Here is a 19,805-nt window from a genome sequence, read left to right as displayed (position 1 = left end):
CTTTTCGTTTGTACGAGAACTCGCGCATAAAGGTACTTTGCAGAGTCACGCGCTGATGCCCGTACATTCCTCACTGGCAGCCATATCCGTGTGCGCTGCTGCTGAGCGCGTGCTGACGGCGAGCTTCCGCAGTCCTTTTGGAGCGTGCATTTAGCACCATCAAGGTTGCTGGTCTTAGCAGGCTATTAATGTGTGCTCATTCTGAGCATGCGCTCTAAGCATCGCCCTCAAATATGGCGTCCAGTGAATACCTCCTATAGCTCCTGTGCACGCGCGATGCCCACACCTGGTCCCCTGTCTAGTCCCCTGGTCTCATCGAGCGATAATAATAAAAATAATAATAATACTAATCATCATCGTTGTCGTCGTCATCATCATCATCATAATCACCATTTTTATTTGCTCAGTAGAGCCGCGGTACAGCCGCGGCGCCTCAGAAAGGCAACAGCCGGTATACCTTGGATAGAGTACACTCTAACTTGGAGGCTGGCGGTGCCGCGTCTGATGATGGTGATTGTTTGATGTATTATACAAGATGAAAATGATGTTGATTATAATATGGTATGGTATGTGGTATGAACAATTATTCAAACCTTTTCGTCTCTAGTATTTTGATCTTTACCAACAACTTTTACACACACACAAAAAAGAACTCGTCAAAAATAGTACGTTGATACTCCTCATAATAGGAAAATACGCTTATCAGAAAAGAAAAAAAACAACAACTATATTTCTGTTATTATTGAGACTGAGCTGATGCACGCGGCTCATGGTCCCGTCGTGATCCGCGATGAAAGAGAAGAAAACGCACGTTCTTGGACGTTCCGCCAGGTTCTGTGGCTTCATTCAGTCCCTGTGACTGGTCTTCATTTTCGATGGAGCCCCGGCGCTTGCGATCCAAGCCCGGCTCTTCAGAAGCCAAGAACGAGCAGAGACCTACTTTCCCACGAAAGTCTCCTAGTTTGGGAGACAACATGGTCTACCGTCCGAGGAACGCACCGATTGCCTCTCCGACAGACGCCGTAAGCCCTACTCGTGCACCGGCGATGACAAAAAGCGGTAGTGTCAGTAGACTTTCACATTCTTATAAAAGGATGTCTCGTTAATATGGACACCTTCGTTCCCACAAAAGAAGTGTCAAAAATGTGAGTTGTCCGTAATAACGAGACAAGAATTACTGTACTCTTGTCTCGTTATTATGCACAGGCCGTAATCGCACCGTAGCAATAGCCGAGAAAAACAAATTCGGTGGTACGAAATATACGCGGCAGTGGGTACGCGCTCAGCGCCATGGTCCTACACATTGACCGCTGACACGACGTCAGTGAAAGGCGTATATACAAAACTAGGCACATCGGTAGTTTAGCCTCATATTCCCGTGCAACAACACGGTCCAAATTCTGAGCTAGAAAGGTACTTTTCGTGTAAGCAAAAGTGAAAGCCGGCTAAAGGCTGGCGCGTGAATTATTGAGGCGTGTTAACGAACACCTAGCCTCCCTCCCCCCCCCCCCCCCCCTTACTTCACCCTGAGAGGGCCTTTAAAAAGAAAAAAAGAATTTTTTTTTTTTTAAAGAGCCTGGTTGGGACACGCTTGTCGAGAAATTAATTTTACGTGAAAAGAAATATAGTTTAAGAGCAATATTGACGGCGCGAGATTTATTTTAAATTTTGCGGGCAAAGTCCATGACGTCACGGAATGGTCATACGCTCTTTCCATTTCAACGAGATAATCACACGCTCTCTCCACCTCAATGTGATGGCCCAAGCCGATCCACCTCTCCTTCATACCCCCCAAATGCCGTGAAAGAAAACAAGTGGAAAGGAGGTGACTACCGACAACATCGCGTCTCGCGCTGTCAATACTGCTGTGAAAAAAGTTTTTTTCGCCTAAAATTAATTTTTTGACATGCATGTCCCAACCAGATTTTTTTCAAAAACGTTTTTTTTTTCTTTTAAGGGGCCCTTTAAACCAAGCGGTGCGACGTTCATAAAAACCTCTCAATCGATGTGCCGAAAGTGGCCTGTTAGGCTACTCCATAAGCTTTTCCGAATACGCCTGCCGCAAAGCATGGTCCTGGATGGGGTGTCACTTTCGCTGGGTGGACCCAGAGCCGCAATGGCTAGGCGCGAATCTTGTGTTCCGGTGCGGAATTAGGCAAGTGGCCTAAATCGGCATTAATGAACTAATCTTTCATTATCAGTGTTTTCTAAAAAATAAAAAAAGTCACAACGTGAGATTTTGAGATTAGTCAAAGCTATGGGCAGTTGCCAAAGAGAACTTTCAACACGCGGTAATTGTATCTCCTTACGTGTGAATACTTCAGGGCGTTCACGTTAAACCAGTGAAAGAAGGAAGCGCCTTGCCACACAAGAAGGACCGGAAGGACTCCCTCGTGGCCCCGAAAAAGGACAAGCCCATGGCGAGCAAATCTCCGACCGAGGACGACGCTAGCGGATTTCAGAAGCGGAGGAAGGGCCTGCACTTGTCCAGCCTCAAGCGCAAGACCGAAGCAGAAGACGCAGAAACGATTGCTAAGCTAAGGGGCCTGGTACGAATTTGATCATGACGTCCGCCATGCTGAATTCAGACGCGGCTGGATTGGGGCAGAATACCGAGCCACTTTTTTTTTTTTTTTTTTTGGCAATTGATTTTGTATGTGTGACGTCACCACTCCAAACCGTTGGTAGGGGCGTTGCTATGGGCGAATACATGGGAATGGATTAGGCTTTGAAAGAATGATCGGTCAGAAATCGGACGTGGAATTTAAACGTCTAAATAGAACCGATATGGGGGGGACCCTAGATTTCACACTGACTACGACAGAAGTTTGCCGAGAATAGGCCGTTTCAGAAATATTTGCGACGACAACTTCCGGTCCTCGAGACGTCTCTAAATGCCTGCTGCAGACGACAAACGCATGACGAACGCACACCGAATGACTTAGGTATGACGTCTGCAACAGTTTGAACCTTTCGCACAATGATACGATTTTGATTTTTTTAATATTTTGAACTCGGCAGGGCCAATTGGAGAACTCCAGGTTTATAAAAACGAATTGCATTTCCGTGCGATACGATACTGACTGACGAAAATCATCCCACGCGTGTAGATTTGCTAAAAATACAGCGAGAAAAAGAACCTGTTTAGAACATGATATCAAAGCAACGTCGGGACCTTTTTTTTTTTTATTTTGCTGTTAACGTGTGTTGTAATGACGGAGCAATTAGTTTGACTGTTTGAGATCCCAAACTTTGTTTTTCAGGCTCGCAATTGGGGGTGTGTTTCGCACCTGCTTGTTGTCACCACACTGAGAAGAAATCCTACTGATTCTTAAGTTTTAAGTACGAACCTAGATAGCGAAGGAGAAGGCTAATAACATCGAATAAGTTATATTGCCACGTGCATGACCGAGAAGGAACACTACTCCTTACGTCTAGAAGATTCGTGTTTACTCTTTCTTCGAGTGTAAAAGATAAGGGGGCCAGAGTGACCTCGCCTAGTGAGTCTCGAACATTCTAGGTCGAATGTTCGTGATGCCATGTGTTGTAGATGAGGAGTCGAGCGTGAGCTTTGCCGACTCACTCGAATTCTTTCGACGACGAGGCACATTCACTCTCGCTCCAGCCGACTGCCACGGCAACGCAGCGGCGTAGGCTGCTGCTGTTTCAATGGATTTCTTCTTTTGTTTCTGGCACAAAATTGCCGATTAAACCTTTATTTTCAGTTTACGCTTCTCGAGCCGTTCTATTCGCGACATTTCTGGTAGAGATGCGGGGTAAAAGGGAAAGCATTCCTGCTCAGTCATGCACGTATCAATATATTACAGTTTTTTTAAAGCTTTACACTTTTGTTTAAACTGGCACTAGTGGGACTCAAGGATACTCGCACGCAATGCCACTGGCCAAGAAACTCCTTTGTTGCGGTGTAATTTCAAAGACAAAAGCGGTCTTTTTTGTTCAATCTCTCCTTTGCAAAGTTTTATGACGTAACGTGGGGATCGCAGTACATCCCAATGACGATATTTGAATGCGGTTCATATATTGGACCCGAGCATTGCGTGGGCACTCGATTTTGGTTCGTGATAATTACTAGCTCCAGAAGCATTCGGGTAGTGGCCCATGTCCAATCGCTGCAACGACGACAATAGCCGAGCCATAACAATGTCTGGAACTCAGCGCGTGTCCTGTGCTTTGCCAACCCCAACGCGTGGCCGTGATCAACACTGGCGGCATATAATCGGCTGTAGATCACGTGGCCGCTTGTTCTGGCTGTGAGTTGAGGGGGTGAACGCTGCTCGTTTTTCCTTATTTTTTTTCTATGACTTCTATTGCGTGGGGTGAAAAACGAACGCGTGTTTCATAGGTCATTAACGTCAGGGATCCGTCCTAAGCGGTATTTGCGCAAAGTACAAGAATTGTTGCATTGCCCCTTTAAGTGGTTTCTGCATGTGAGTTATACAGCCAGGGGGCCATTATATGGGTGGATAATTTTTGCAATAGTAGACTAATAAATTTAAAAAGACGTCGAAAAAATACAGGAACATAGACGAATGGATACAGGACAAGCGCTTTTTGTTTGCAATGAACCAACTGGCCCAAATCTCCACTTTATTGTAATTAATTAAAACTCGTGAATTAACTTTTTGATTAGTGAAAACACAGGGTTCCAATTAGAAACTTACTGAGCGTCATCGAAAACCACCAAATCAACTCTTTTTAGAACGACTTGAAGCTCGTGGGAAACACGGGGGCGTGCCAAATTTACCACTCATGAAGCAGGCGTAAAGCTAGCAGTGGCGGAACGTGTATGTATCTTCCACATGAAGTAGAAGTATATATATATATATATATATATATACGCGTTTCGCCACTGCTAGATTTACGCCTTCTTCACGAGTGGTTACTATGGCGCGTCCCCGAGTTTCTCACGAGCTTCAAGTTGTTCTAAAGTGTATTGATTTAGTGGTTTTCGATGACACTCAGTAAGTTTCTAACTGGAACCATATGTCTATTTTCACCGAATAAAAAGTTGATTAACGAATTTTAATTAATTAGCCAAGTTACCGAAAAGAGTAGCCACCCACATATTGTCCCTCTGGCCGTATAACTCACCTCTACAAACCGCTTAAGCGTAACTTTCACGGCTTTTTTTAAACAAATCTGTAAAGCTTAAAACAAAACAAAAAACACCCTGTATATATATTGCGGACAGTTCGTTTCGTCACACAAATCTGCACTGAAGAACTGTGTTGTCAGAAATCTTTGAAACGTGCGCTGACTTGCACTCCGACCATGATGCACTTCACGTCGTCGTCGTACGTGATTCGTCTTCACAGTGTTTTCACCTTCTCAAATATTATGAAAGCGAGCTCCACGGGAAGGCGTTCGGACGCTCCTGCAGCTTTGTGCGTCGATCAAATCTTTGAACGGGCATTCATCGCCTTCGAAATTCCACAGAAAGTTGACCCTGAGAATAAAAGTTTCGTCGATCGTCACCTACTACATTTTTCACAGTCGCCTACTCTCTCAGTCACTAAACCCGCGAAACCATTGTGCCATCTGCTAGCAAAGCAAAACCGATTGTGAAAGTTTTTTACGGGTCTTTGTCATCGCTTTATGGTAGTGATACGATGGAAAAAGTCTTCATGATTAGATAAAAGACACAAAGCTTACAAAAATTATTTACTTTTTCATCAGACAATTTCTAACCTCCCGTCGAACCCCCACGCATTTGTTTATAACAACGACTCTAGCAACATTTCTTTTAGCTGAGCGTCATGTTCTGAAGCCATCACTTACGGGGTCAATTGACCATATGTGAAATCGCTCCAACGTCTGGCAGCACTCTGCGTGCTGCCATCTTTGTTGCGTCGAGCTTGTTCTGCTGTTTGTCCATTTCCTAGCGTTGTCGTTAACAATCGAGGTCTACTGCTCTCCGTCATCGATCGTCATTCACTCCTGCGAGCCAAGGGTTAGTATTGTTTTACGCTGTTCTTGCACATGTACAGTGCGCTTCAATATGAAAGACCCACTCGGAGCGCTCAGCCACGCGCTACCAGTGGGTCTTTCATATTGCAGCGCACTGTACGTGCTCGTCGCCCCTTAGGTCGCTGGCTTCTCATCGCAACCAAGATGGCGGACGTACACTTCAGCTCAAAATGTGGCTTTGAGTGCCGGCAGAAACACGGGCGCGGGCGCCTGGTTTTCGAAAGCGCTTTCTCCGCCCGAGTGCTTGTGCGAGTGAAGCATTCTTCAAAACTACGCTTTCACGCCCTGGCCTTTGCCAGCACCGAAACTAACTGGTGAGACAAAGGACGTTCTTCGGCGCCACACTATACTCCATTTCACGATAACTTGGCGAACTGTGGAGGCTGCGGCCCCCGCGACCCAATAAGGGTGCCCGAGCAAGGTACGGGATAACACTCCATGGTCGAGGCCACCGGGGCCTCGTTACCGCAACAGCAACAGAGTCCTCCGCGACAAAAGTAGTTCCATGTGTCTTTTCCTTTTAACGGCATTTGAACTCGCGCGATTCCATCTATAACGAGAAGATATGAAGATTAGAGAATAAATATTCAAAGATTTAGTAGTTTAAATTATATATAAACCAAAAAAGTTACGCCACATTCGTATCCGCTCGATTTTTTTTTCGCCTTGTAGCGCCATGGCCGTTGGCGATCGCCGGTGATCGCAGCCGTGTAATCGGTGGTTTCCGCTCAAAACTTCGCATTGTTTCTGGCATAAGCACCCGTCACAAATTCGTGACTAAATTGAGCGTATGATTGTCTTATGAACTGTTTCCGAAGTGCTCGCTATACTAGAGGACGGATACGTTGCTGCGGTGGACGTTTGTCCGAAGTTGGTTGGTTTCAGAGCTGACGACTCTTGGCTAGCAGACGACAGCCGGTTCCTCGGGGCCTCGCGTCTCACATTTGGGGTGGTGGCACAAGTGCTCCCGTAACGTCGGGTCACGTGCCTTGCTCCAACCAACGTTATTAGGTTAGCCCAGTTACAGAACTGCTCATAGGCGCCGCATGCACCGAACAGTACCCCTTCCTCACTCACCACGACTCGCCAAGCGTCGCTCGACGCGCCGCCAGACGGCTGCTTTGGTAACTGAATCAGGATACGTACGTTTCAACGTACTAAAAACGTAAAGAACAACGAAAAAGAAACTCTTTTTGTAGGAACTTTTATTGGAGTTTAGTACAAAATGGGGGGCGCGTGATGTTTTCTAAAATCTTTAGTTTGCAAGGTTTTGCAGTACAATTAATATTGATTTTATACAACCGTGCCTTAGCGGTGATTTCAGGTAGCGCGTCCCGACCTAGGCTCATCTTAACTTCGGGCGAATTCGCGGCGCGTCCGTTGGAGACAGGGGGGTGGCACAAAGTGTTTTTGGCGCTTTTATGTAACTCTGGATCCTCCTCTATAAAGCCTTCTGCTCTATAAATGACCCCAGTGTCAGAAGCTTTTTTTATCGTTTTGTGTTTATTTTGTGTTTCAGCGTGAATCCTTTCGGGAACGTATACTTGGCGCTAAACGTCATATTATAAAAAAAAAAAAAGAATCTTTGGAGTAAAATTAAATACGAGATTTATTGCGTTTTGAATATGTAACTGGCATAATTAACAGTTTAAACGAACGAACCAATACCATAGAGTAATATACACAAGGTAAAGAGCGGACACTGCCATAGGCCCCAGCGGCCCAGATAGACCAGTGACAGGTAGCGCTCCTAGCGGGCGGTATTAAGTGTAATCTGATTCCGTTTCCGGTCAAGTTAGTTTCGGTTTCGGTTTGGGCGTTTCTGCCCCGGTTCTCTGGTACCCTTCTCTCTCTCTTTCCTCCCCGCCTCGCTCGGCTCTCGGGAGCTCCTTGACTCCCGAAGCCGCTGTTTTTTTGTTTTGTTTCGTTTTTTAATACTGACGCTCTTTTGCTTTATTTTTTACAATAGAGTCCGTGCAAAATGTATCAAACAATATTTCAACTTACTTCACAAAGCATAAGTATATATATTTCTTGTTCTTTTTCTGTTGTAAAGCATTGAAGTTACACAATCGCCACATTGACTCCTGGCTGGTGGAGCATTTTGGGGTCAACAACAGTAAGTGGTTCGAACACATTTTATTGGACCACACTCATGTATACATGATTTACTTCAGAAGCTCTGTATGTTTTATACGAAAGAGATTGATACTCACAAAAATAAATGAATATGAAGGACTTCGGCATATCGTACACTTCGTAATAGGTTCTTAACGGAACCAAGTTAACAAAACCTTTCCACGGAGAACATGCTGTATGATACATTCACTTTCACGCCGACTCGGGTACGGGAAGTAAGTGCAAAAATAAATAAGACATCGCTATCATTACCAGTCATAAGAGTATAATAACATTGCGAAGCACACGCCGGATAGTACAAATTCCCGATTTCCGGCAAATATAAAAAAACACCAATTTGCATAGCCTCAAGCCATTAACAAACAAAGAGAACTCTATTCGAAATCTGACAAGATTCAACGTCCCTAAACATTCCCCGAAATTGTTCAGAAAAGAAATATGGCTTCAGAAAAAAGCGGCTAAAAGACTATGGACAGTGGATACAAAAGTGGATACATTTTCTTTCAAATATTTTTAGCCTCTATACACTATTTTCTATCACAATTTTGTAGAAAGTGGACAAATATTTTTGTTAGGGAGCCGTGATACGCATTCGCTGGAAAAAGGGGAAACAAATATTTGGAGAGAAAGCTGCACCGCCCACTTAAGCACTTTTTGTTTTTGGTTTGGCAACCGCCTCTGTTAATACACTATTAACAGTTAAACCTGTCTCGTTCTTATTAACCACTGAAGAGTGCAACCGAACTTTGTCCAAATTCCGGTTAAGAAATCAAACATGTCAACACAAGCGTATTCTGCAAAACAACTTTAAAAAACCCTTTCTGGTACTCCTCTGGGCAAAGGCTAAAACCACCCAGACCTCAAAGTGTGCTATACAAGGCGGCACAGACTCCTCGAACATGTGTCACACTCTCAATTATGGGAAGAAAGTCATTTTCTAGTTGCTGAATAAAATGAAAGGCAGCCTGTGATGGTACTACTAAGTTCCCGAAGAATTTTCCAGGCACGTGGTATGCTTTAGGAACAAGACAGTACTGGTGAGGCCTGGTCAAGTTATTAGACTCACCCGATAGCAGCTGAGAACAGCCACAGCTGTAAGTTGTCTGCTCAAGCAAAAGCTTGATCAAATCGCCCCAAACGTAATAAAAAAGTGGACGAGTCATCAATTATGTTAGACCTGATGTCTGATGCCAGCTCAGAAATATCCTCTATTGGCGGGAAGTTATCAATTGGAAGACATTTCACAATGTCTGAAATTAATCTTTCATGGTGCAAATATATTTGCAACTCCTTTAGGAGGTCAGCCTTGTCATCCTCTACGTTTTCATTGTCCGACAGTTTGAACAGTTTCTTTATCCAGAGGTGTTTTAGTCCTGAGGTGAACTGATCCACATTTGGGTTTGTGTTGCAGCCCAGCATTTGTCGTATATAGCTCCAAAAACGTTCTCAAGTGTGTCTTGCTGCAGGCGTCGTGTAAGTAAGAACTTCAAGTCATGGCTGCTTGAAAGCTCATCACAGAGCATGAGGAAACTTTTTATAGTAACTTGCCACCCAATGATGGCTTATGGCTGCCTCCTCCTTTGGAACTGCCATGCTGAAATCCATCCGAGTTACTGGTGGAAAAAATCAAGTATTTCAGATTCTCCCTTCAGATTGGCATGACGCAACTTCTGCCCTGTCTTCTTGAATTTCTTAGCTATTTAGACAGTCAAAAAGTATGCACATCTTATCACAGAAAAAGGCTGTAGCCATGGCTGCCTCAGGAAGTTCCTTGGCATAAACAAGGGATATGATTGCAAGAAAGAGTAGACCTGTGGGGCACAATTTTTTTCCACGTTACAGAAAGGTTCTTGAAAAAATGTTTCTCTCAGTAAGTTTCGGAGCCAATTGCAAGCTCATCTCATGGATAGAACAATAAAGTTCAATAAAGAAGACCACTCAATGACCTCATTTCAAATGCAAAGTTTGTGGGCTTGGAGATTGCTCTTGGTTGTTTTGTGAAGGTGTTTAACATCAAAGACAAAGTAAACGTGTTCGTTGTCAACTTCAAGAAATGGCTTATCCACACACACACCAAGCTGTTGTTTGAAGCCCCCTAACCACAGACCACAGCCTTTACTGTAAAGCCAACAGTCTTAAAGGGGCGATGCACTGATATTTTTATTTTGCGCAAATACCGCTTAGAACGAATCCCTGACGTTAATGATCTGTGAAATACCCGTTCATTTTCACCACACGCAATCGAAGTCGCAGAAAAAAATAAAGAAAAACGAGCAGAGTTCACCCCTCAACTCGAAGCCATAACAAGCGGCCCCGTGATCTGGAGCCGATTATATGCCGCCAATGTTGATCATAGCCATGCGCTGGGGTTGGCAAGGCACAGGACACGCGCTGTTCAAGACATTGTTATGGTTCGGCTGTTGTCGTCATTGCAGCGATTGGACACAGGACACTACCCGAATGTTTCTCGAGCTATCGATTATCACGAGTCCAAATCGAGTGTCCACGCCATGCTCGGGTCCAATCTATGAGCCGTATTCAAATATCGTAACTGGGCGGTACTGCTACCGCCCAGCTGCGTCATCGGGTTTTTCGAAGGAGAGATTAAATGAAAACACTCGGTTTTGTCCTCGAAATTATAGCGCAACAAAGGAGTTTCTTGGTCAGTGGCGTTGCGTGCGAGTATCCTTGATTCCCACTAGTGGCAGTAAGCTCCTGTAAAGTGAAACACATTCCAATTGAATATCGTTGCACCGCCCCTTTAAGCTCCCGAATGAGAGAAATGAGGAGACTGCGTTAAACAGAAGACGTTGTTGGAGTGTGCACAACAGTGTATGCAAGGGGCTAAACGCACCTCCTGGAAATTTCAGACAGCATAACAACCAAGGCTCTATCTGCAATGTTAGAGGTTCGTTCAACACCGTCATCCGTAAACCCATGGACAATGTCGTGTGCTGGATCGTAAGTTAAATTCTTTTTTTAAAACAATCTCATCGGAAATCAACATGCACACAGGCTCAAGTGCAGCCAGACAGCCCGGCAGAAAGAACAGCGCGAGAAGCTCGAACCGATCGGCTGCACGAATTCACGCCGAGCATGCGAGCACGCGGGCGGTCATGCGTTACCTTGATTGATGCACAGTCGACCGAACATGATGCAGCAGAAAGCACAGATGGACGGCACGCACGGCACAGACGAACGACGCAGGGACGAGCAAAGGCCATGCAGAATGATGCAGAAGCGACGGCGTGCAGGCAGGAAGGCCATGGCAGGCGCCATTGATCACGTGCTTTTTGTGACGTATATGATTTAAACTATTTAGCCGTTGTATTTTAAACAATTTTAAAGCACTGCCAATTAAAAAATAAATACTTTTCACAGAAAGAGTTTTAATTAATTTTAACCGAATTGCAGAAAAGCGCCACGTTGCGGAGGGTATGAAACGCACTATCTGGGCCGCGAATCGGCTCCTGTGTCCTCTCTTTACGTTTACTATATTACTCTATGCCAATACGTCGTTTAGTACCCTTGCGGAAATGGAATGTCGAGATGCCACTGACGTACTCCCTTACTCGTTCTATTTTAGGTGGTCGCCCAACTGGAACAACGCTCCTTGAAGGCGGACCAGGAAACGCAAAAGCGAAATACAACGGCGATGGCAGCTCTCGTCGTGATCTCTTGCGTCTTCCTGCTATCGGTGATGATCCTATTGTTGCGGACATTGAGCTCCAAGAAACCACAAGCGACCGTGCTGTCCTGGTGCACGGCGGACGGTTGCCTCGAACACACGGCCCTCCTCACCAAAAGCATGGACAGATCCGTTCAGCCGTGTGAAGACTTCTACGCGTACGTGTGCGGCAACTGGAAGCACGGCTCCCTTGGCATAATAAATATCTCGGACGCCGCGGGTATAGTGAGAGCAAGACTCCAGCAGGCGAACGCCCTCATGCTTTTCAACGGCACGAGCAGTCTGGCGTCGTTCAACAGAGTAGCAGCGACGTTTAAATCTTGCATCGAAAGAGGGAAAGAAAATCTGCCCTCGAACTTAAGAAGGCTGAAAAGTTTCATGAAGGCTCGTGGCATTCCTTGGCCTTACGAAGCGCAGGGTGACAGGCATCCTTTAGACGTCCTTCTGGACTTGGACATCAACTGGGGCTTGCCGGTGCTCTTCGAGACCAGGCTTTTCAAGGACTTTCCTCAAGTCTCCGTGGTCGTGCGTTCCAATCGCCTGACAGACATTATTCTCGGAGAAGAAAAGCTTCAAGGATTCTTTGACAAGGAGATTATTCGAAATCGGATGTTAGTCTTTCATCCCATTTATCATCATGGGGACCAAAATATGAAAATGTTAGAGCCCGTGCAAGATACCTATGAATACATAATCAAAAAGCTTAAAATCGCTGTCGTCAACTCGCGGGGCTTCACACGCATGACTATCGACGTACTGCAAGGTACAGCATCACAAACTAACAGCAGCAAGAACACGTGGCTGGGGCTTCTGAACAGATATTTTCGCACTGACAACCACACGACCTTGACAGGCAGTACCGAGGTAGTCACAAATAATGCCGAACTTCTTGCGGCTGTAAACGATCTGACCAGAACCTTACCGTGGAAACATGTTCTTAACGTCATTGGGTTTTGGTTTGTTGAACTTTACACGAACGTTGCCGAGGACTCACTTCTCGCGATTACGTTCTACAGCTCAGCCATGAAGCTGCTTCCAATGGTATGCTATTATCAAATTGAACAGAGGTATGGCGCAGCCATGTTGACTGGCTACGTGGACGCCCGCTTCCCAAAGTCGAGTCAGGATCTCGTCACTACGCTGTTGACAAATATAAAACAGAACGTCATATTAAGATTGGGACAGAAAAACAGTGGTGCCGCCGACAGGGTGCGCCAACTCCATTTTCGACTCTGGCCCTCTAAATCTATAGAAAGCTCGCTAAACAAGGCTTTTCCCAATCAGTGGAGTCTCTACATCGACTTCTGGAATCAGACGCTTGGCACAAAAGGCCGGCTTTTGGGCCTACCAGAGTATGACGATCTCTACGACCTGCCGGGATTATTCGACCCAATCGTGGACTACATGCCTTTGGGGAACAAACTGTCAATTTCACTGAGTGCCCTTTCTTCACCGTTCTACTACAGAGACGGCACCATGGCCATCAACTATGGCGGTCTTGGATGGCAAGTTGCACGGACGGCCTTCAGAGCGGCAAAGGGCACGGTAAGCGTTCTTAAAAGAAATCTGCATTTTTTCAATATCAGCTTTTGCATTCTAAAGAAAGCTAGTTAAATGAGCTGTGCAACGATTTTAACGTTAAAAGAATTGGCATCTTCTACTTTTGACATTGTTCATCTTGCCACAAAGGACAGAAAACACACCTCCTTCCATCGAAATGTTGCAATTCCGCCGCGTAATCACGAGGCAAAATTTAGAATAGTATTCCTCGACCTGCAACCGCGAACGGCTGCCATGAGAAACGCGCGGCGTGACGTCAATGGGGGGGGGGGGGGGGGGGGGGGGGGGGGAGGGGAGGGGTCTTGTAGAAAGCAAGTTGTGCGAATACCTGCTCGATAAAAGGTAACTTTTCTATAAATCTTGTTCCAACATAAATATAAATGCGTCAAACACCTGGTATCATCGATGATGATGATGATGATTAACTTTATTTTCAAAAAGGGTGGCGCCATGGCCTCATTGGGGGAAGGGGAACATAGGTCGGAAAAGTTTACATTCGGCGGTGCACTCCTGTCGAGCGCGCAAACTCCCATAGGGAGATCAGCGTCTCCCTGGTCCGTGCCTCGTTAACCGGTGTGATCCAGGCCTCTAAAGTGTCGATGTGAGGCCCCAGGTGTTTGGCTCTTTTGTCTCGCAAGCCGGCACAATCCCAGAGTAAGTGTCGGATCGTCGGGCTCACGCCGGCGGTGCATGTAGTGCAGACGACAAGTGCAGCGGGCTCGGACCCTTCCGGTGGCACTTGGTCGGGTGGGCGGCCCCTCCATGGTTTGTAGCTACGCCACCGAGCGAGTATGCCTTCGGTGAGCGCAGCTCCGGTGCGGGCCTTGTGTATTAGCACTTGTGCCCCTCTGGGTAAACCCTTGGGTAACGGTGCCGGGTTGTAGGGTGTTTGATCTCGCAGCCGACGCTGATCCTCTTGTCGGGCCGCAGATTTCTTCTCTAGGGGGTCTGGGTCCGGCGGCGCGAAGGGAACGAAGATCCCTGGGTTGGAGCGGTAAAACTTTTATTATAGGGAGCTTTAGTGGCGCCATCTATCCTAGGTCCTCAAAACCGTCATCTCTATCCGCTACCGCGAACAGCCGCCAGAAGCCGAAGGGGGAGGGGTACAGAGCCGGACGGGTATTGCCGGACCAGAGCCGAACCCGGAGGAGACTTTCCTCTTTTCACCATATTGTCCACGCTGCGCCCGCCAGCACGTGGCCACGCGGTCGCGAGCGGGTGAGTTCTCGCTGCTCACTGGTGGCTCTAGCCTCGTGGGACCCGAGAAAAATACGCCATAGGTATTTAAGATTAAATACCATTAACTGCTATGTTAGTGGTTAGTTTGAGCATTTCTGACTTTTTTTTGCAGTGTTAGTTTGCAGGTTCAGTAAAAATGGATGTCGACACACATGGACACTGGGACTTTACACTTCAAGTCAGAAAAGTAAATACATATTTTCTTCAACGTCTTAAGAGCTAAGTTTTAGACGTTACGTTTCGGGCGGAAGAATAACAAAACTGGAGTGATACTGACAAAAAAATGAGGCTGATTTCTTGGTATGAAAACTAAAGAAGCAGTGCCAGTCAGTTTCAATGCAGAGGAAGATATCACTGGACGGGCAACGGTGCCGGGTTTTCTCTGAGCAGCCAGCGTTCCTGCACCGTGCAGCATTCTTGACGTCGTCTTTCTCTGGCATGTGAAGTGCCCGCGCCGTTCGGACTGGCAAGCTTGGCAGCGGCTTGAATCTTTTAAACGTAACTTGTGGCACCGCAGACACTGTCGAAAATGTCATCATCCTGATTTGTTGTAAGTCTTAAAAAATTTAACACAATCAGTCAAACGAATACGCCTCGCAAGTGGGCTCGTTTTCGTCTTCTGCGCATGAGAAAGGAAGTAGCGGTGACGTCAGAACGCCGAGCCCTGACTGGCTGATCGTGACCCCCTATCTGAGTGTCGTCTGCTCCTTTGCAACGTCGTCTGCTTTGCGAGCAGACGTCGTCTGCGTCTGTCGAGCGAGCTCGACTGTAGAAGTCGAGCGAACTGGACTTCGCCTTTCAGAGAGGGCAGACGAAATAACTCGAGCGGTACGTTGTTTTTGTCTAGCAACTAGCAGACGCGCATCAAGGAGGGAAGTCGAAGGACTCACTGGCGAGGTGTCGGCGAGGCGCCGAGGTTTGTTTGCTAAGAGCCGAGAGTGAGCGTGTTAGTGTCCGCAAGTTCCCTCCCAAGTACTTTTTCCCTCCTTTCGTGTGCGGCGAGACTCCTCACTCTTTAACGGCGTCGGTGGGTTGGCGCAGTTAACGTCGTCTGCTTTACGTCTGCTAGTCAAAGCGATGGCTGCTTTACCTTTCCTGCGTCTGTCGGAGATTCACCGCTTTTTTTACCGGCGAGAGTCACCGTTGCCTCGGAAAACAAGGAGATGACAGGAAGAAGAGATTGACCTCTTAATCAAAAATTGAGGTCAGCGATCAAAGTATAAGACGGGAAGGGTTCACAAGGGTCGCGCGGGCGTATTCCATTCAGCACGCCAGCCGGTCGTGGGCAGACGGTCGCCGAGTCGGAGTGCCTGCTAGGCCTATCTGCCGTGCTCGCTTGGTCGTTGTTGGTGGAATCGGGGCCGTTAAAGCTTTTCCCTGGTGTTTGTGGATCCAGCATTCTTGTTCGTCGTGGTCTGTTTCAAGTAGTTTTTACTTTTTTCTTTCTGCTTGAAGTCGGGACGCGTGAGAAGCGCACGTAAAATAAGCGACCGTTGGTCGTCGCGACCGCGACGCTGTCGGCCATGCTGATTTGATCGTAAGAAGTGCGTAAGACAGCTTCGGAGCTGTCGTAGGATTTCGTCGTAACCTGCGCAAAACTTACGAAAATTTCGTTTCGTGAATACGAATTTGTTCTCAAGTTTTGTCTTAGGCATATTTTTGGCGTGAGATCGTTTTGTGAACCTGGCCTCTGCACTTCCGAAAGTCGCAGGAAAGGTAAGACAGACGCAGACGACGTTGCGAGCAGACGACGTCGCAAAGGAGCAGACGACGCTCAGATAGGGGGTCGCGATCAGCCAATCAGGGCTCGGCGTTCTGACGTCACCGCTACCCCCTGCGCAAGGAGCAGACGAACTTGCCCTCCGCATTGTTTTCAGTTCGCGAGTCTTTGACATTGATGGTGAGGAAAACATGATCATAGCGAAATTCCTGTCACAAGTTTTGGATCCCAGCGTCCACCTACGGGGACACACAGTTTGTCAAGCGACCACCGCAACCCATGCGAATAGTCTTATTAATATAAAGCATTGTTAACCATCTGTGAACTTTGAAGAGCACTAGAAATACAAATTAACACAGTCTCCGTTTGTGTAAATCATGCAGTCTGATTAGATACCCTGGCGTCACCCGTAGAAGGTGAGACTGCTGCAGGTCGCCAATTGGAACGGCGAGCAGCCAGTTGTTTTCAGTGCTGTTCGCTCAACACTCCTCCAGATGGCAGCACAGACTATGTCCATGACGGTGGACAGGGTTTTTTTCCTGTATGGGGGCCGTTGTTTTCCAACATTTTAAAACCCAATGTCCACACTGGTGGACGCAGCGTCTCAGGAGGCTAGAGAGAGAGCTTCACCGGAACCCCGCGCAAACCTCATTGACGTCACAGCGCACGTGACTTGTAAGATGGTGAAGGAGTTGAGAGGTGCCGGAAATCTCAATCTTTATCCATTTTTAAAATAAAAACTAGGGCATGCTGGCAAAACCGGTTTTTTGTTCTTTACTTCAGGAAGGTCGAGACACTAACTCCCAAAATATTTAAGCAAAGCACTGAAACTGTTGCACAGCTCCTTTAAATGCTGTGCTTGTTCATGGCGCCGGTGGCACGTCAAAAAAATTTCATGTTACGTGACTCGCGATGGGAAGTCATGGTATCACATGGCGTCGCTGTGTCAACGACCGGTGTTATTGGATCTAGGAAAGTTTTGTGTGACGTCACGTCACGTGACAACGCTACTTTACATCACGACTCGACACCGTGAGGTCGCGTGACATTAGGTCACGTGATGTCACTTGTCATCATGTGATTAATCAGTATGCCAATAGTATCGTCGTGGAAACCACGTTGCAATTCTGGATATCACGGTTTGATCGATACATCAAAATACAGCTGCCGCAACAGTGAATGATGCCAAAGAAACCACGAGAGAACAACGTTGCCTGTATGGCAACCGACATGACGTTATGTCATCGTGTTCGAGTAAATACTGCTTTAATTGCGACAAACAATATAGAAAACTATGCGTAACAATAACAATCTGCAAGGTATTGTTAGCGAGAACGAAAATATTGTTTTCTTCCTTGCTGGCATGTTTGTTCCACTGAAATGGATGCCACGAGCGCCCACAATGTCATTTCAATTGTTTTGACGAAATTATGTTTAGGTGGACGTCGGCTTAGAAAATTTTCATCTTTCCCACTTATTCCATGAAAGAGGTCATGCCATGTTCTCAGTATTTCGCTTCATATTCCCACCGCTAGTGCTCTATTCTGACGGAGCATCGACTTTCTGTAATGCGCAGTTTTTATTAAGTGGGCCGAGGAACCGGTTTGAATTCTATCGATTGAAGCCGGTAGTTCCCATTTCGCACATCGCTAACTTTATGGGGGTGCTAATTTTTTTTCTTCTTACTATTTGTGTACAGTACAAGAGTAGGCATGCGGGCGAGCGCGCAGGATTGGGATTTGGGAGCTTGCGAACCTCGAGGAACTTTCAAACCCTTGCGCTCGTTGGTCGGGCGCCTGCCTCTCCCCAGACTGTACACGTATTCCCGAGCAGAAAACAAGAGCACGCAAAAAAGTTAATGGAAGGTCTTAGAACACAGATGGTAAGCGCAACTTAAAGAAATGACACGAGAGTTATGACAGAACCGTACGAACCAGACAACTATACGTTGTCTACAGTTGTTGAGGTACGGACTATACTCTGTTCACCCTTCAGTTGAGACCATCGTGGTTGAGACTGCAGCCAAAGGGAGCAAGCCCGCGCTCCTGGCTTTGCGACACGCATTTCTAGCGCGAGTGCTCATTCTGCGAAGAACGCTTCAAAGCAGCGACCTCAAGCTCTCGTGCTTGTGGCATTGGCTGTATTCTCTGCTTAAAGGGGCACTAAAGAGAATTCTGCGATCGTCTGTTCTTGGTCATAATAGCGCTGTCAGACGGGCTAGTTTAGTGCACTTCAAGCGAATGTCCGTCGTAACGCGTTTTTAGTCACACACACGTGTCTTATTAGCTAAAATGAAAGCTGCACATAGTAACAAGTATAGAAAACATTTTATTACACGAGCAAAATATTACACCGCTAAATAATCGGTACGAAATGGCACGAGGTATGCGTATGAGACGTTTATAGAAAAATGTGATTGTTTTAAGTCGAAACCATTGGGTCACGAAATTATTGTTGTAGGAATGCATATTTTATACAGAAATACTTCGACAAAATGGCGAGACACGCAGTAATTGGAAAGAGCAAAACAGATCAGTTAAAATCAGGTAGACGTAGTCAACGCGGACAAGGCAAGACAAGTGTCACTTACGATCATGTAAGCGACGTTATCGCGTGCAGTCACTGAATTCTCGCATCATACCCCGGCCACATGGCAAAATTAACGTAATTTGGATCGAATGACATTATGGGGTCGACAAATCCGCTTGCGGCGCTCGTATAATCACCCAAGACCGCGAGCTGATTAAATCCCGTAACATTTAATGAAAATATATTAACTTTTCCGTGTGGCAGGGGTACTAAACCTACTACTTAGTCAACTAATTTACTTCTCCCTATGGGCTTCAGCTGCCTTAGAACAAAACACAAGTTATTCTGTATACAATAATACTATTACCTAAATACAGTTGAGATTCTAGTATAAACGCGGTAAAGGCAATAAAATAACATTAGTATCAATAAACACAGAACCACGAACAATGCACTTTCAATAATCGCACAAACTTGTTTTTCACCTTCTAGTGAAAACTAGATTACTGCGCATATTTACAAATGTCGACGCAACTGCACACGAATAACGACAAAGAACAAAATTCCAATCTATCACGCAATTTAAAAAAAAACGATTGCAGCATTTTACTTGCGTCTTACATGACCAAGAAAGCCCGTAAATAAGGTGTTTCTCACCTGTCAACCGTATTCATACGTCCCACAATATCCGTGGCGAAAACATTTGAACACGAACTCCAAAAAGCCTCTCTCTGTCGAGAGAGAGGTCTATCGATTAATCGACCAGAGTCATCGTTGGCTAGTTGTCACACATGTCACCCAAACCGTAGCCGGACCTGGTTCACGAATCCACATAGATGCCGTAGTATCAAGCGAACACAAAAAAAAAAAAACTACCAGAGACTACGGTCATGACAGAAATACGACGGGAAATGAGTCTCAAAAGTACCACACATGAGAGCA

At 46.2% G+C, this 19,805-nt stretch overlaps 1 protein-coding gene across 1 annotated transcript; it reads left to right on the top strand.

The window, feature by feature from the left end:
• Positions 1 to 2,330: 2,330 nt before the first annotated feature.
• Positions 2,331 to 13,429, top strand: LOC120850688 (endothelin-converting enzyme 1-like). The gene is made up of 2 exons (XM_040223304.2): positions 2,331 to 2,549; positions 11,714 to 13,429. The coding sequence occupies exons 1-2, from the start codon at positions 2,418 to 2,420 to the stop codon at positions 13,427 to 13,429; spliced, it is 1,848 nt and encodes a 615-aa protein (XP_040079238.2). The 5' UTR covers positions 2,331 to 2,417.
• The last annotated feature ends 6,376 nt before the right edge of the window (positions 13,430 to 19,805 follow it).

This window comes from Ixodes scapularis, unplaced genomic scaffold (assembly GCF_016920785.2).
Source record: "Ixodes scapularis isolate PalLabHiFi unplaced genomic scaffold, ASM1692078v2 PGA_scaffold1__304_contigs__length_218370807, whole genome shotgun sequence".
Lineage (NCBI taxonomy): Eukaryota > Metazoa > Arthropoda > Arachnida > Ixodida > Ixodidae > Ixodes > Ixodes scapularis.
The sequence above is the reverse complement of the archived record's forward strand: the minus strand, read 5'-3'. Positions and strand labels throughout refer to the sequence as shown.

Coding starts and splice junctions, on each gene's coding strand:
- LOC120850688 (XM_040223304.2), top strand. CDS start 2,418: ATGGCGAGCAAATCTCCGACCGAGGACGACGCTAGCGGATTTCAGAAG. Junction 2,550..11,713: donor TTGCTAAGCTAAGGGGCCTG/GTACGAATTTGA, acceptor GTTCTATTTTAG/GTGGTCGCCCAACTGGAACA.